This window comes from Capricornis sumatraensis, chromosome 4, assembly GCF_032405125.1.
Source record: "Capricornis sumatraensis isolate serow.1 chromosome 4, serow.2, whole genome shotgun sequence".
In the NCBI taxonomy this organism is placed as follows: Eukaryota; Metazoa; Chordata; class Mammalia; order Artiodactyla; family Bovidae; genus Capricornis; species Capricornis sumatraensis.
The window spans coordinates 100,563,637-100,578,675 of NC_091072.1; the positions used below are offsets into that span (position 1 = coordinate 100,563,637).

Here is a 15,039-nt window from a genome sequence, read left to right on the forward strand (position 1 = left end):
AGCAGGAGAGATAGGGACAAGCAAAGAGACAGAGACAGATGCATACTGGGAGACCCCAACACATGCCCACAGGCATGCATGCAGGTGCCTCGAAGGGGCAGGCCACACAGTAAAGGCGAGCATAGAGGCAGAGTGAAACACATTCACACAGAGAACAGCACACACATACACAGACAGGTGCATGCCTAGCGGCACTGGTCCACGTAGATGGACACCGTCGGTTTACACAGAGTGTGCATACACAGAGACCCAAGAGATAAATGCAACTGTCATCAAGAGACATGCATACCCAGCCAGGTACACAGAGCCGACCCTGCCTTCCTTGCCTTGGCAGAAAGGTGGACATTCACAGACAGTGATGGACACACACAGGTGTAGGCTGGCACTGGCAGTCCAAAAGACAAGCCCGGGCACACATAAACAGATAGACAGACACATGGATGTGACAAGACACAAAACAAGGATCAGGAATGCTGAGAAGATGAAGTGGACACAGAGACTCTGGGAGAGACAGACAGGAGCCTGGATCAGGAACCTGGGTGTAGGTGGGGCAGAGAGGGAGGCGGGGAGAGGCAGGAACAGCCAGGCCACGGGCCACAAGGCTCCATCCAGAACCCTGAGCCTGAGTGCCAAACACAGGGGCTGCTGAGGGGGTAGTGGGTAGCGGGGGCAGGGGGCACACTCAGGCCCATGGTACCCAGGACAGAAGCCCATCCTCTTTTTCGGGAGTCCTGACCCACCCCACCTCGTCTCCTTTTGCTAGTCTCAGGCCACAGCTTCCTCTCTCCAGCTTCTTCACTCTCATACACACACACACACCCCACTCCCTGTCTCCATCTCTGTCTCTCTCATTCCTTCTATATCAGCCTCTGGTTTTGCCCCTGTCTCTTCTCCATCTCTGTCTTAGGTCTCTCTGCCATCCTTGCCAGGTGGGGAATTTTTGAGCACTGCCTTCAGGTAAACCCTCTCCTGGCCGTCCTGGTGGGCAGAGGAAGGATGCTGACTGGAGGGGTGTGTGTTCCAAGCCGCAGCTGGGGGCCCCTCTCGCTCTGCCCAGGATCTTGAGGCGACAGGCAGAGAATCAGTGGCTCCCCGGGGGCGCCAGATGCACGGCTGGCAGAGGGAGGGAGTGAGGGTGTGGGGCTGCTGGTGGTGGGGAGCAGATAGGCGCTGGGGGAGGGGGAGGAGCCGGCTGGAGGAGAGTAGAGGGGGTGTGGCAGAATAGCCCCAGGGAAGGAAGTGAGAGGCCGGACTGGGGTCCGAGGGCAGGTGCATAATTAGTGTGCTAGGGAGGGGGCTGTGCTGGCCTTCCGAATGAGCTGCGCTGCAGGAGTGTGTACGCCACCTGGTGGACAGATGATGACACAAGCCTCCCTCTAAGCAATCAACAAGGACGCCCCTTTTCCCTAGGAGGATGGCTCTGCTCTGGGGCCCTAGGGAGCCAGGGAGCCAATGGAAGATGGCAGAACTGGTTTGGAAGCTGAGGCTGGAGCTGGGACCTCAAGGCTAAGAGGGAAGGGGAGGGCTCTTGTTTCTGGAGGTGGATGGATCCATAGCTTCCTCAAGAGAGGAGGAATAGACTGAGAAAGTTGAGCCAGGGATGAAGGAGGAATGAAAAGCAATGCTCCTCTTTTGGGAGTTGGGTAAGGGTTCTTTGGGCTTCCCTGGGGCTCAGAGGGTAAAGAATCTGCCTGCAATGAGGAAGATCCCCTGGAGAAGGGAATGGCCTCCTGCTCCAGTATTCTTGCCTGGAGAATTCCATGAACAGAGGAGTCTGGTGGGCTATAGTCCATGGGGTTGCAAAGAGTTGGACACGACTGAGTGACTAACATACACACTAGGTTTCTTTAGATGCTTAAAGCTGCCTTCCTTGAGCATATTTGCTACTGTAGGAAAAGGGCTGTAACCCTTTCTCAATCTAGGATCATGTAAAGCAGTGTGACCTTCTGCACAGGAATTGTAGACCTGGGCTTTCCAGGTGGCGCTAGTGGTAAAGAACTTGCCTGCCAGTGCAGGCAGGACACATGAGATGACGGTTTGATCCCTGGGTCAGAAAGATGCCCTGGAGGAGGGCATGGCAATCCACTCCAGTATTCTTGTCTGGAGAATCCCATGGACAGAGGAACCAGTCCATAGGGTTCCAAAGAGTTGGACACAACTGAAACCACTTAGCACATTTGGGACCCCCTTTGACTGTAGCAGTCATCAACACCTGGGATGTGAACTGGGTTTGTTGGTGGCCCATTAGACCTGGAAAACTGGTCTTCCCAGCTTTAACTACAAATGCCTTCCTTTTCCTGAACCCAGGGTTCTTACTCTTGACATCTGATTAATTAGTCTCTATGAGGTGTGAGATGTTAATGCTTCAAGAGCAAACTTAGCTGAATGGGAATGGGACCATCCTAAAGCACTAGAAAGTCGTTCACAATCCCAGTGTGTTCATCTCTTATTGTGGGATTTTTCACCATGGAAGAGCATTTTAAGGATGGGTGGCAGTGTTGTCTCTTAAAAGTGACAGTGCAGAGAAAATACAGATCCTGGAGTTAAGTGTCCAACGGCCAGAGAGATCACATGTTTCAGAGAGGTGAAGTCACTGGCTCAAGTTGACACAGCCAGGAGAAGTAGGTCTTTCTGGTCAAGTTACATGCCACCCGCTTCCCTGCCACAGCCCAGCCGGAAGGGATGGAGGCCAGAAGGGCACTGAAGACCAGATGCTACAGCCGTCCTCCAGTACAGAGCATGGCTCCCTCTGGTGGCTGGAGCATGCAAGCACAGGTCAGCTCCAGAGTCTCACATTCAGACACAAACGCCTTTTTTTTTTTTTACAATTTTATTTATAACAATATCTGTGTTATTTAGTTGTAAAGGAATTCAGCAAAAATTATTAAAACGTTCATGTCCCCAAAACGGGGCTGCCCGCTTGCCCTTCCTTGGTGTGCCCCACTTCCTCCTCATCCCCAGGGGAGGGGAGCCTGGGGGGACTGTTTACCAAAGAAAGTCTCCAGCCCTGGGAGCCACAGTGGGGGCACTGGAGAAGGGGAGGGCCTGTCTGGGAGGGATGCTGAGCGTGGCCATCTCAGAGGTGCCCCTAGAGTGGGGGCTGGGGCATGGGATGGCCTCCCCACAAGAAGAACTAAAAAACTCCATCCTTCCCTTCCTACCTCAGCCAGAGCCAGATCTTCCAGACAAGGGCAGCAAAGGACTCACCCTCCTCAGGATCCCAGAATCAGCCCTCAGGGGACTGGCAGGGTGGGCGGGGGGCGGGGGGGTGAGAGGGGAGAGCCTTGACAAAGTGTCTTGTACAAGGAGGGGGACACAGCACCACCAGCTCTCCCAGTGGGGGTGCGTTTTTGGTGGGAAGGTGGGAGGCAGGGCTCCCTTATACCTGTAATTTGCAGGAGCCCCTTTCCTGTTCCCCCCCTCCCGGAAGGCAGCATGGGGGGGGGGTTTGCTGAGGAGCAGGCAGGAAGGAGAACGGAAAGAGATAATACTGTGCTCGCTTGCTCGCTTGCTCACTCACATATAAAAAGTAATTCCTTCATTTTTTACATTTATACATCCCAGCAGGGCTGGGGAGGGGTTGGCTGGGCAAGAGGGGGGCTCCTTGAAGGACTTCTCTGGCCGGGGGCAGGAGGCTCTCTGGGGAAGTCCAATGGTGTAGGACCCTACGCCAAGGGGTCCCCTATCTCATCCTCAGGGCCCCGGCCCAGGAGTTCTCGCTTCTCGTCCGTGCTGGCCAGGGAGTGGCGGCTGCCATGACCGCCCATGTATAGTGTGGCATACACGGGGTTGGTGAAGTTGGTGGGCTGCAAGGCAACAGAGGGTTCAGGTTGGGCTCAGGTACCTTCCACCTACCTCCATTCATTCCATCATCCAGCCCAACACACTTGGTTGCCCCACCCACAGCCCTCTGTTCCTGTCCTGGAAGCCCCCTCCCAGCCCACCTTGTCAGGGTCCAGGGCGAAGTCCGCATCCAGTAGGCCCCCTACATCATCAGGCTCCCCACCTTCATACATCTTATAGGTGGGATTCCCAATCTCCACATTCATGGCCCCGTTGGTCATCCGCTGGTGCTGGAAGCCCTTAGCCCTGGGTGGGCGGGGGGAAGGTGGGAGCATGAGGGCAGGGATTCTAGGAGGGGGTGGGACTAGGGCAGTAACATCGTGGCCCTAATTTTCCAGACTCCCCACAACTCACCCTCGGACTCGCCGCTTGTACCAGAATACCACTCCGGCTACCAGAAGCATCAGCAGCAGCAACAGCAGAGGAATTAGGATGGAGGCCATATCTAGAGGCAAAGAGGAGGGAAGCTGAGTCCAAAAGGCCTCAGAGGCACAAAGCCCTCCATCCCACATCCCTTCCACCTACGTCCAGGCTGCTGCTGGCCGACCACTTGTTCCTCACACCGGGGTCCCGCCATGTGGGGTGGGCACCTGCAGACGGGAGGGGCAGAGCTGAGTGGGCATGCCATCCACCAGGGAAACTGGGAGGAACCGTAGGCTCCTGCTGGTCTGGCTCAAACTTGGGGGAGGGAAGGCTGATCTAGGCCTTGGTGAGGCACAGGCCCAACTCACTGGCACTCAGGCATCATTTTGCTGTTCATGGTGCAGGAACCGCCATTGCTGCAGTGGCCAACGCAGGTCAGACAGCTGGGGGCCACCCGGCCATCGGAACAGCTGCGGGGAGGAGGGCAGCGGCTGGGCGGGGCTGGTGGAGGGTGTCCAAGAGGCTGGGAAGGGGCGGGGCTGGGAGGGTGTCCAAGAGGCTGGGAAGGGGCGGGGCTGGGAGGGTGTCCAAGAGGCTGGGAAGGGGCAGGCTGGGTTCGGGAGGGTGGGTTAGGCTGGTGGAGAGAGGGTGGAGGGTGGGACAGACTGGGAGTGGGCCCCACTCACTTGCAGGTGACATCCCCGCTCTGCTTGTTTACCACACAGGCCCCGTCGAGACAGCGGCTACACTTGTTCACCTCACACCTGGGCCCCTCAAAGTAGGCTGTGCAGCGGCACTGGCGGGAGCCGTCGGCGGCCATCTGGCACGTGCCGAAGTTCTCACAGTAGCCAGAGCACTGTCCTGTGGTTCAGGGGATGGGAGAGGAGGTGCCTCAAGCCCCACTGTCATGAGGGTCCTCTAGAGGTGGTGGGGGGCCTCTGGCCTTTGGGGTGACTTCCACCTCCTCCTGAGCCCCCCACTGTCTCCATGTCACAGGCTCCAGGGTTACAAAGATGTCTGGGAGGATCCCAACAGGGCACTGCTTTTGCTTGAATAATCCCGATGCCAGAGGGTTCACTACCTCTGGGCAGCAGGGGTGTGCTGACCTCTCCCTGGGGAGAAGCCCTGGTACCTCGAGCCTGGCTGAGCTGCGAATGGCCTCCTTCCCTAGAACTAGCCCCTGTGACCCACACACCCCCCATCCCCGCCTCCATCATCCCTGGCCGGGGCCCAGGGGTGGCTCACTCACGGTACTGGCAGCGGTCCCCCAGGAAGCCGGGCAGGCATCGGCACTGGGGCTGGTTGCCCTGGTTGACCGTGCAGGTGCTGTTGTTGGCACAGTAGCCTGCACACACCTGCTGGGTGCATTTGGGGCCCGTGAAGCCTGTGGGGCACCGGCACGTGGGCATGCCTGGCGGGAGACGACGTGTGAGCAGGACTGTGGCCCACTGACCGCCTGGCCCTACTGCAGGGGAACAGGGCTGGGAGGCAGGCAGCAGAGGACAGCAACGCTGGGGTTGGGGGCAGCAGGTGGGAGGGCAGCAGAGGTGAACTAAGGCAGGGCAGAGGTGGCTTGGGGGCAGCAGGGCCCAGGGGCCAGGAGGAGTCCTGGCAGAAGAACCAAAGGCCATACCGGAGGGAGAGGCAGCGCAGGTGCCCCCGTTGCGACAGTGCTCCCAGCACTGGTCCAGCTCACACTTGTCGCCTGTGTAACGGGGCTGGCATCGACACTTAGGCTGCCTCCGTGCGTTGAGGAAGCAGCTGCCGCCGTTGAAACATTGTAGGTTGCAGGTTCCAGGCCGAGGAGCTGCAGGAAGGGTTGTCAAGGGCAGAGCCGGCGTAGGGGGTGGATTCAGGGGCTGTAGGGAGGACGGTTCCGGGGCAGGGATGAGGGGCCAGGGAGGGGCGTGAGCATACCGTCCGGCGGGGGCGTCGGCGAGGGCACAGCCACACAGGTGCCATTGTCCAGTCGCTTCCCATTGGGACAGGTGCAGACGGGCCCACTGGGACTCAGCAGGCAGAGCCACTCGCACTTTTTGCGGTCACAGGGGTTGGTCACTGCAGAGGTGGGCAGCGTGGGAGAAGGCTGAGTCCTGTGACCCAGAACCTCCCCTTCCCACCAAAACCTGAGGCTGCAGCCTGGAGACAGCACCCTTGGGCCTTCCCTGCCCCGGCCCGGGCTCTCCCTCTCTGCCCACCTTCAGGCTGCTTGTGCTGGTGGTACAGGACCACATCGGAGGCGTGGCTCAGGCCCCCAGTCAGGTTGATCAAGGGGCTGTGTCCAAACTTATGGATCTTGAAGACACGATTATTGATGTAGGTGACGCCATAGATGTAATCCTCGAAGACATCAATGCTGAAGGGGTGACTCAGGCCTGGGGAGAAGTCAGAGGGGACTCAGACCTTAGTCACACTCTCCTGTCACTGGGTCCCAAGGCTCTCGGGGACCTCAAGCTGAACACGTCCTGTTCACACCACCCCTCAACCTATTCCTCCCACTGGCAACAGGTCCCATCAGCCTCTGAATTGTGGGGTCAGGAGGGACTTCTGCTCCCTCTCCCCACGTGTGCCAAGTTCCCATTATCACCCATGTCACCTCCACGCAGCTCAATACCTATTGGTAGAATGAATGAATGTAAAGGGGGCCCAGAGGGTCAGGGTGGACTCAGGCCTGCAGGACTGGTCCTGGGGGTGACTGGTTGGGAGGGGCCCAAAAGGCACTGCAGGACTGCTGAGGGCCAGGTGAGGAGGATGGCAGGCACTCGGTGAGGCCTTGGGCCCGCAGGGGAGGGCAGAGGCCTGAGGTCAGGGCTGTAAGACTGCTGGTGGAGGCTGACCTCGTTTGCTGTCAGCAGCCACGATGGGGTCCGTGCCGTTGAGCCGGATGCTACCGATGACTGAGAGCTTGGCATCCGCCCAGTAAAGCCGTTCATTGTGATAATCCACAGCCAGGCCTGGGGGAGCAGAGAGCCCTGTGAGGGCCTGGCCTTCCCACCCCAAGCTCGGGGAGCAAGCAGAACGGTGTCCATGTTTGGGATGGCTCCACCCTGTCCCCATGGTCACGCGCAGTCACCTTTTCTGGGAAAAGCCTCCACAACCCCTCTGTCCCATCCCAGTCCAAGCCCCCTCCCCTCCCCAACTTTTGTGTGGCCCTGAGCTCAGCGAGTCCACCTCTCCTCCATCCCCGCCCCTGCAGCATGGACCTGTGGGCCATTGGATGTTGTCCTGAACCAGCGTCTCCCGAAGGGTTCCATCCATTGCTGCTGTTTCAATCTTGGGGTGGTTCCCCCAGTCTGACCAGTACATGGTGCTGGGGAGGGACAAGAAGTGAGTGTGGGTAGGACGCGGGTTCCCAGAGGAGGTCACTCAAGGGGAACACAGAGACTGCCGGGTACACAGAGAGGAGAGTGTTCTGTCCATCCCCTCCATAGAGAGTCAAAGGAAGTCAACCTCCTGACCAGGTTAAAGATCTCTAAAACTGCTATGTGCTGCTCAGGTCCCAGTTCTGTACCCCTGGAGCAGAGGAGAAGCCCAGAACCTGGCTGCCCATGACAGCCAGCCCAGGAGAAGCCAGGCCCCAGCTGGGCAAGCCAGTATGACCGCAGGTGACATCAGGGAGGGCCAGGGCTGGACGCAGCCTGGAAGACCCAGGGGCCTGCAGAGGACACTGACCTCAGGCTAGTCTGGGAGGAAACACCCACGCTGGTGGCTGGGCACCCACCTCCATCCCAGGGGCTTCCGAGCCTCAGCCCAGATGCCTCCCCACAGCACCCTCGCGTACCCTCTCAGTGGGTCCACCACAATGGCGTGGGGCTCGTCGATCATGCCGGAGATGAGCGTCTTGCGGTTCTCGCCCTTCATCTGTGCAACCTCGATCACATCCCGGCCTGAGTCGGTCCAGTACACATTCCCAGCCACCCAGTCAATGGCGATGCCCCTTGGCATCTTGAGCCCTGAAATCTGGATGGGGGGGTGTCACAGGTTCAGAGGTTACCGCCTTTGGCCTTCCTGCCCATTATCCATTCCCGCACTCCCGGTCCCTGCTGTTACCATTACCCTGCGTTAAGGAGGAACAAAGTGAGGCCCAAAGAGGCTCAAGAGCTTGGCAACATGGACCCGGTGTGCCGGCTGTGACGTTCAGGAACTGAACAGGGCTCTGACGCTGAAGGCCAAGTGCCCACGGTGCCCTGCAGCCTCGGGCCGCCACGTGGCGGCGCCACCTACTGACGACAGTGCTGCTATGCCTGCCTGCCTGCTGTTCATGCCTCATGACGCCATCTGAAGGTCACCCCGCATGCCAGCCTCAGCCTTTGCCCCTGCCACTGTCCTCTGCAAACTCTGCTCTGAACCATCTGCTGTTTGCAGACTTCCCACCCAGTCTGTGCCTCCACGTAGGTCCCACCCCAGGCTGGGTGCTCACATTGAGGTGGGTGACGCCCCGGTCAATCTGTCGCCGGTGGCGATTGGAAGTGGTGGGAGGTGCAGCAGGGGGCAGGCTGCGGTAGGAGATGGTGCCTGTGTGCCAGTTGGTCCAGTAGACGCGGCCAGCCTTGACGTGGACATCCATGGCATCGATGCGGACGCTCTCGTCACCCTGGAAGGCCTGCTCGTAAGCCGAATGGGGGTGGCTGGGGAACAGGCTGCGGATCTCATTGTCGTCAGCGATATACAGGACCTGATACTCAGAGCCTGGAGGGACAAGAGTCCAGATGTTGGCGGGGATGGAAGCGCAGGCTGGGGGCTGTCGGGCCTGGTGCTGGAAAGAGCTGGGCAAGCTGTGCTCCCTCCCCAGTCCCACCCCTTTCACATTAACAATGTCTCTCTCCTAATCAAGCCATCTGACGTGGCCCGAAGCGTCTGCTCATCCCACCCCAGTGCCAGGCTTAAGGGCTCCAGCCTGAGTCCTTGAACTTCCTCCTCTCCTGAGGTGATCTAGGGTGACCTGCTACTCCAGAAAGCTGTCCCCCCTCCTCAAGCCTCAGGGACCTCTGCCTCCTCACGGCCTCTGCAGACATCACCACACTCTCTGCTCCATAATGTCTGATATCTGCTCATAGGTGCACACACATGTGGGTGTACATGAGCACCGCCATGGAGGCGTGTAGGTGTGCATGGGCAGATGAGTGCACTTGGACATATTTGGGGTTGTGTGTGCCTGGGTGTGTGTACATGGATATGAGGTGTCTTTGTATAGAGGCATGAGGAAGGTGCAGGTGTGCATCAAAGCATGTTCTCACCAAAAAAAAAAAAAAGTAAATATGTGAATGAAGGACGTGTTAATTAACTCAATAGGGAGAATTCTTTCACAAGGTGTATGTACATCAGATCACCTTGCACACATTAAATATCTGACAGTTTTGTCACTGATACCTCAGTAAAGCTGATAAAAACACAATGGGAAGATGCAGGTGGGGTACTCTTGACTGTGTGAGTGGTGATGCTCTCGCCCCAGGACCTCTGGCCTCTGCACGGCTGCCAGCCGTGTTCAGGAAGCTGGCCGGTGGGTCTGGAATCGCAGGCTTGGGCAAGAGTGCCCAAAGGAAGACACCGCATCTCAGGTTCATTTACTATCCCGGCGTTGTAAGCCCCGCCCCTCTCTCCACCCTCTCAGAGCCTACCTTCCGCCTTGCAGGTGTTGTGCGTCTTCATGAAGTTGCGCGCGCAGCTGCACAGGTGGCCGCCCTTGGTGTTGTTGCAGAGCTGCGAGCAGGTGCCGAAGCGCAGGCACTCGTTGATGTCTGGGGGTTACACGCCCGGGTCAGGGAGAGTCTCGCGGCGGGGGGCTTCTGCCCGCCTCTTGGACTCCCCCTTCCTACCCTGGCATCCGGGTTGGCCTGGCACCGTGTGGAAGCCAGTGCGGCAGGCACAGTAGGCGGCTTTCTCGGTGCGCACGCAGCGGGCCTCATCCCCGCAGATGCTGGCGTTGGTGGCGCAGCTGGTCAGCTTGGGGTCTGCGGAGACAATGAGTCTAGGCCGGCGCTTTGGCTCTCCGTTCCCCCGGCCCCCGCCCACGCCGGCACGTGGGTCTCACCCTCACCCATGCTGCAGTCCTCCTCATCAGAGCCGTCCCCGCAGTCATCGAACATGTTGCAGCGCAGGGAGGAGGAGAGGCAGCGCTGGTTCCGGCACAGAAACTCCTTCTTGTCTTTGCAGTGGGAGGTCTGGGTGGTGGGCGGCTCTGGAGGAGAGCGGGGCTTCAGGTCCTGGTATTTACCACCCTGCCCCCGCTTCCCACAGGAACCCCCCGGCTCAGTCACAGGTAGAGGGGCCCCAAGCCTGGCTCTCAAGCCTCAGAGGAAGTTGGTTAAACTGTTCAGATTCCCAGTCTCCGCTTCAATGCCTTCCCCAGGGGTTTCTCTCCTGCCAAGATAGGGCCCCCAGGCTCCCGGCAGTGGATCCTCCCCTTTCCCTGAATCGATCTACCAGATACAGCTCCCACTTGGGCCACTCCCACCGCTTGTGCAGCATCCCCACTCCAGGCGCCCCCCAGAACCCCCCTCACTGGCCCCCTGCTCACCACAGTCCTCCTCATCCGTCCCATCCCCGCAGTTGTCCGTGCCGTCGCACTGGCGCCCGATCCATAGGCAGACGCGGTCGTTCTTGCAACGGAAGGGCCGGTTTGGAGGACACACAAACCTGGCTGCAGTGGGGGCGAGAGGACAGAGTCAGAATCAGTCTCAGGGGTCCCCCCACCCCGCTGAGGGCCTCCAGGGAGCGGGAGAGCCCCGCCCCGTCTGGAGCCCCGCCCCACCCCGCCCCCTTTGAGCTGGGCAGCCACCCTGGAGCCTCACCGCACTCCTCTGGGTTCTCGTCTGAGTTGTCCCCGCAATCGTCCTCGCCGTCGCATTTCCATGCCAGCGGCTTGCATAGGGTGTTGTTGCACTGGAATTCGTCAAGGGGGCAGGTCCGCACTGGGCGCCGGAGAGAGCAAAGAGTAAAGAATGAGCTCTGAGCCCCCAGTTTACTGGGGGCCGGGTCTCGTGGCCAGACCCCTCCTTCCATGGCGAGACCTAGAGGGCACTCCAGGAAAGCAGTGGAACCACCACTGGATAGAACCTAGGCTTCCTCATTTTCTACCACTAGCCAGGTAGCTGGGCAGAACTGCCTCCTCTGGTATTTTGGGGAGAAGAGGTCATTTTGGGGAAGTGTCCAGAGAGCCCTGTTTCTGGTGTTGGGGCAGGGCCCAGGGCCCACTGTCATGAAGTGGCAGGTACAGAGGAGGACCCCTCGCCTGGGAGTCAGGGGACTTGGGTTCCAGTCTCTGGCCTCAGCCCACCAGCCCAGAGCCAGGATGCCCTCACTGCTCCAAGCTCCAACCTTCCGTCACTCAGGCTCTCCATGTCCCCCTCTGGACTGTCGAGCCCAGGCCAGCAGCAGGTGCTGCCTCACTGCTCCAGGAAAGGACAAATGAGCAGGGACTCGGCTTCTCAGGACAGCTGACTAAGCCATGTTGGAACTTGTGGGGTGGGGCCTGGATGGATACGGCCCTCAGGTTTCTGCTGGATTTCAACTGGCTCTTTGATTAAGTGTTACTATGGGGTGGGCGGCCTCACCGCCAGTGCCACAGGCCTCCTCGTCACTGCCATCCATGCAGTCTGCATCTGCATCACAGCGCCAGCGCAGCGGGATGCAATGGCCACTCTTGCACTGGAACTGGTCCATGTCACAGCGGGGAGTGCAGTCTTTCTGTGGGCACGGGAGCAGGTGTCCTGATCAGACCTGACTCTTCTAAGTCCGACCCTCTCTCCATCTGGTCTCCCTGCCCACCTCGTCTGAGCCATCCGCACAGTCATGATCCCCATCGCATTTCCAGCGCCCAGCGATGCAGCGGCCATTGGCACAGGAGAACTCACTCTCAGAGCAGGGCCGGGGGGCTGGGGAGGGACAGGGAGAGACAGGCCCCAGGAGGGTGGGCATAGGGACTCAGCCTCGAGAGCATCTCCAGCCCTTGCAGAGCAGTGTCCCTTGTCCCTGCCCCTGAAAGTCACAGTGGATTGGCATGATGACCAAGATGCCCAACCCATCCCGGGCAAGCCAACTGGCTGCCCTCCTGGGACCAGCCGGGCCCAGAGCACACTCACACTTAGCGGTCTGGGACAGATACACGAGAGAGGGCATGGGGTCCCTGGCCCTGCCCTCAGAACAGACTGTGTGTGGGGAGGGATGGGGAGGGACAAGACCACCAAGACAAGCACCAGGGTTCAGGGAGAGGCCAGTAAAGGATGACGGGCTGGCACAGCACGGGGACAGGTGGGCTCTGGGGCAGTGGCAGGGATGTGTCAGGGCACGGGCACGTCAGAAACACCTACCTCTGCAACCCCGAGAGGACAGTGTGAAAATGGAGAGAAACACGAGATGAGGTGAAATGGCACAAACTCAAATACACAACATGAAGTGGGGGCGGGGCTGAGGCAGGAGGGGCCGGACCCTTGGCCCCGGGAGGTGGCCACCTGCCCTAGTGCAGCCCGGTGGCGATGGGTGGGGGAAGGTGCTGAGCAGGGGGGCGCCAGAGGTCTCCCGGGGAAGGGCACCTGGGGGCCGGGGGGCGGGGGCGGGGCGCGGACATACTGCAGCTCTCCTCGTCGGAGTTGTCCCCGCAGTCGTTATCGTAATCGCACTGCCAGCGGCCTGGCACACAGCGGTTGTTCTTGCAGCGGAACTGGTAGGGCTCACAGGTGCGCTCATCTAGAAGGGGCAAGATTGGGGGGCCAGTCAGGGACAGCGTAGGGGGCAGACCTTAGGGTCTCGGGAGGTGCAGTCAGGATGGCCAGTGGGCGTTCCAGCCTGACATAGGTCAGTAGTGGCAGCCTAGGCCGTGTTCTGAGATGTGGGGGCAATGGGAGCTTCTGGGGCAGAGGGGACGCGAGCTGGGGGAGCTGCTTTAGGGAGGGGAGCCACAGAGCCCAGATGGTGGGCAGATGTGTGCTGATGAGGCGCCAGTGGGAGTTGTTCAGTCACCGAGTTGTGTCTGACTCCGCGACCCCATTGACTGCAGCACGCCAGGCTTCCCTGTCCTTCCCCATCTCCCGGGTTTGCCCAAGCTCATGTCCATTGCCAGTGGGGGTGGGGAGTTAGGAGATGGTGGCACAGGCTGTGAGGGGACTCAGGCAGTGGGCAGCCCCTGCCCTCCCCAGCAGGCGCCTCTCCCAAGCAGGCTTGGGGAAGCTCACCACACTCCTCTTTGGGCTCGTCCGAGCCGTCCCCGCAGTCGTCCTCTCCGTCACACTTCCAGCGCGCCGGGATACAGCGGCCTGAGTCCTTGCAGCGGAACTCGTCCACCCCGCAGGTCATCTGGGCTGCAAGGGGGTGGCCGGGGTGAGGAGGAAGGCTCCTTTCAGGAAGGTGCTGTGAGGGTGAGGGCTGGGTGGGAGTGGCCGCCGAGGGGGCCACGCGTGGGGGTGGCGGGAGCTGCAGGCCCTGTGGAGGGAGGGTGGGCTCTGGGAGACTCACTGCAGTTGGCAGGCTCGTCACTGCCGTCTACACAGTCGTTGTCCCGGTCGCACACCCAGACCCGGGGGATGCAGCGCTTGGTGATGGAACATTGGAACTGGTTGGGGGCACAGGTCACCTCGGCTGTGGGGTTGGGGAGACAGTGAGGGCCGGCCCGCTTCGCCTCTCCCCACAGCTTCTCTCTCTCCCAAGCCCTAGCCTTGTCCTGGTCCTGCCAGCAATTTCTTGCAGGAAGAGACAGTTTATTTCTAATCTTGGTGATTTTGTCTTTGGGATCTGCACATCTCTATGATGTGCACGATGATTTTATGAGCAAACCGAGTCACACCCCATATAATTCATGTTGCTCATCTAATAGCATAACTTGAGAACGGCACGGTCCCTAGAAGAAGCGGGGGCTGGACTTCAAGGTGAACCGTGTTTCCATGCCGGTTCTCCAACACCCCCGCCCCTGCCAGCGCCTGGGGCACTCACGGCAATCCCTTTCATCCTCGCCATCTCCGCAGTTGTCCTGTCCATTGCAGCGGAAGATGCCGGGGATACAGCGGTTGGTGTTGGTGCACTTGAACTGACTGGGCAAGCAGACGTGGATGTCTGTGGGGGTGGGAGGAGGGGAGGGTAAGTGATGGTGGGTGGAGGCCTCAGGCAGGGTGGGGACCCCTCTCCCGCAGGGAGAGGCAGCGAGGCCGAGCTCCCTTGGCCTGGGGGCTCAGACACCCAAGCCCAGATCCTAGGGAGGGCCCTTTACCGCAGTTGGCCTCATCACTGTTGTCCTGGCAGTCGTTGTCCCCATCACAGATGAAGGCGGGGTTCGTGCAGATGCCCGTTGAGCACTGGAACTGTCCTGGGCGGCACTTGAACTCAGCTGCCAGGAAGGGATGCTCAGCATCAGGACGCTGGGCGTGGGGTGGGCGCAGACCCCTGGGGCCTCAGGAGTCAGGGAGCCCTGGTGTAGGACGCCCTCGCCACCCCGCCCGGGCACTCACGACAGTCTGGGGGCTCGTCCGAGTGGTCCCCGCAGTCGTCCTCCGTGTCACACTTCCACCAGAAGGGGATGCACTTGTCGTTCTTGCACACAAACTGGAGGGCAGGTTGGGGCGAGAGGGGTTGGTGGGGGTCTGGGGAACTCAGGAGATTTTCTTTTGAGGGGCTAGTGTGTCTCCTAGAAGCAGGAGGGTCAGGTATCTTGGGGGGAGGGTGAGCTGGATGGAAGGCTGGGATTTGGGGACTGCAGGGAGGCCAGCCGGCGGGGTATCTGTGTGGAGCTTGGGGCTGGGGGTACTGGCGAGGAGGGGGTCAGGGTTAGGGTGTGGGGGTGTCTGTGTAAGGTGACGGGTATAAAAGTATTGCTGTGGGGAGACAAGAGGTAGGCAAGAAATGTGG

At 59.8% G+C, this 15,039-nt stretch overlaps 1 protein-coding gene across 1 annotated transcript in view; it reads right to left on the reverse strand.

Moving 5' to 3' along the window:
* Positions 1-2,841: 2,841 nt before the first annotated feature.
* The window catches only part of LRP1 (LDL receptor related protein 1), an 80,091-nt gene continuing 67,893 nt past the window's right edge, over positions 2,842-15,039 (reverse strand). Inside the window, exons 63-89 of the mRNA XM_068970683.1 lie at positions 14,643-14,736; positions 14,405-14,521; positions 14,131-14,250; positions 13,657-13,779; positions 13,377-13,502; positions 12,775-12,891; positions 11,974-12,080; positions 11,760-11,892; positions 10,998-11,117; positions 10,724-10,846; positions 10,244-10,384; positions 10,023-10,157; positions 9,825-9,944; positions 8,627-8,895; positions 7,988-8,166; positions 7,410-7,516; positions 7,044-7,160; positions 6,405-6,581; positions 6,124-6,264; positions 5,840-6,013; positions 5,456-5,617; positions 4,893-5,067; positions 4,575-4,676; positions 4,369-4,433; positions 4,198-4,288; positions 3,945-4,089; positions 2,842-3,806 (exon numbers count right to left, since the gene is read on the reverse strand). Of these exons, the coding sequence (XP_068826784.1) occupies positions 3,666-3,806; positions 3,945-4,089; positions 4,198-4,288; positions 4,369-4,433; positions 4,575-4,676; positions 4,893-5,067; positions 5,456-5,617; positions 5,840-6,013; positions 6,124-6,264; positions 6,405-6,581; positions 7,044-7,160; positions 7,410-7,516; positions 7,988-8,166; positions 8,627-8,895; positions 9,825-9,944; positions 10,023-10,157; positions 10,244-10,384; positions 10,724-10,846; positions 10,998-11,117; positions 11,760-11,892; positions 11,974-12,080; positions 12,775-12,891; positions 13,377-13,502; positions 13,657-13,779; positions 14,131-14,250; positions 14,405-14,521; positions 14,643-14,736 (3,621 nt within the window). The 3' untranslated portion in view covers positions 2,842-3,665. The remainder of the gene's footprint in view (positions 3,807-3,944; positions 4,090-4,197; positions 4,289-4,368; positions 4,434-4,574; positions 4,677-4,892; positions 5,068-5,455; positions 5,618-5,839; positions 6,014-6,123; positions 6,265-6,404; positions 6,582-7,043; positions 7,161-7,409; positions 7,517-7,987; positions 8,167-8,626; positions 8,896-9,824; positions 9,945-10,022; positions 10,158-10,243; positions 10,385-10,723; positions 10,847-10,997; positions 11,118-11,759; positions 11,893-11,973; positions 12,081-12,774; positions 12,892-13,376; positions 13,503-13,656; positions 13,780-14,130; positions 14,251-14,404; positions 14,522-14,642; positions 14,737-15,039) is intronic.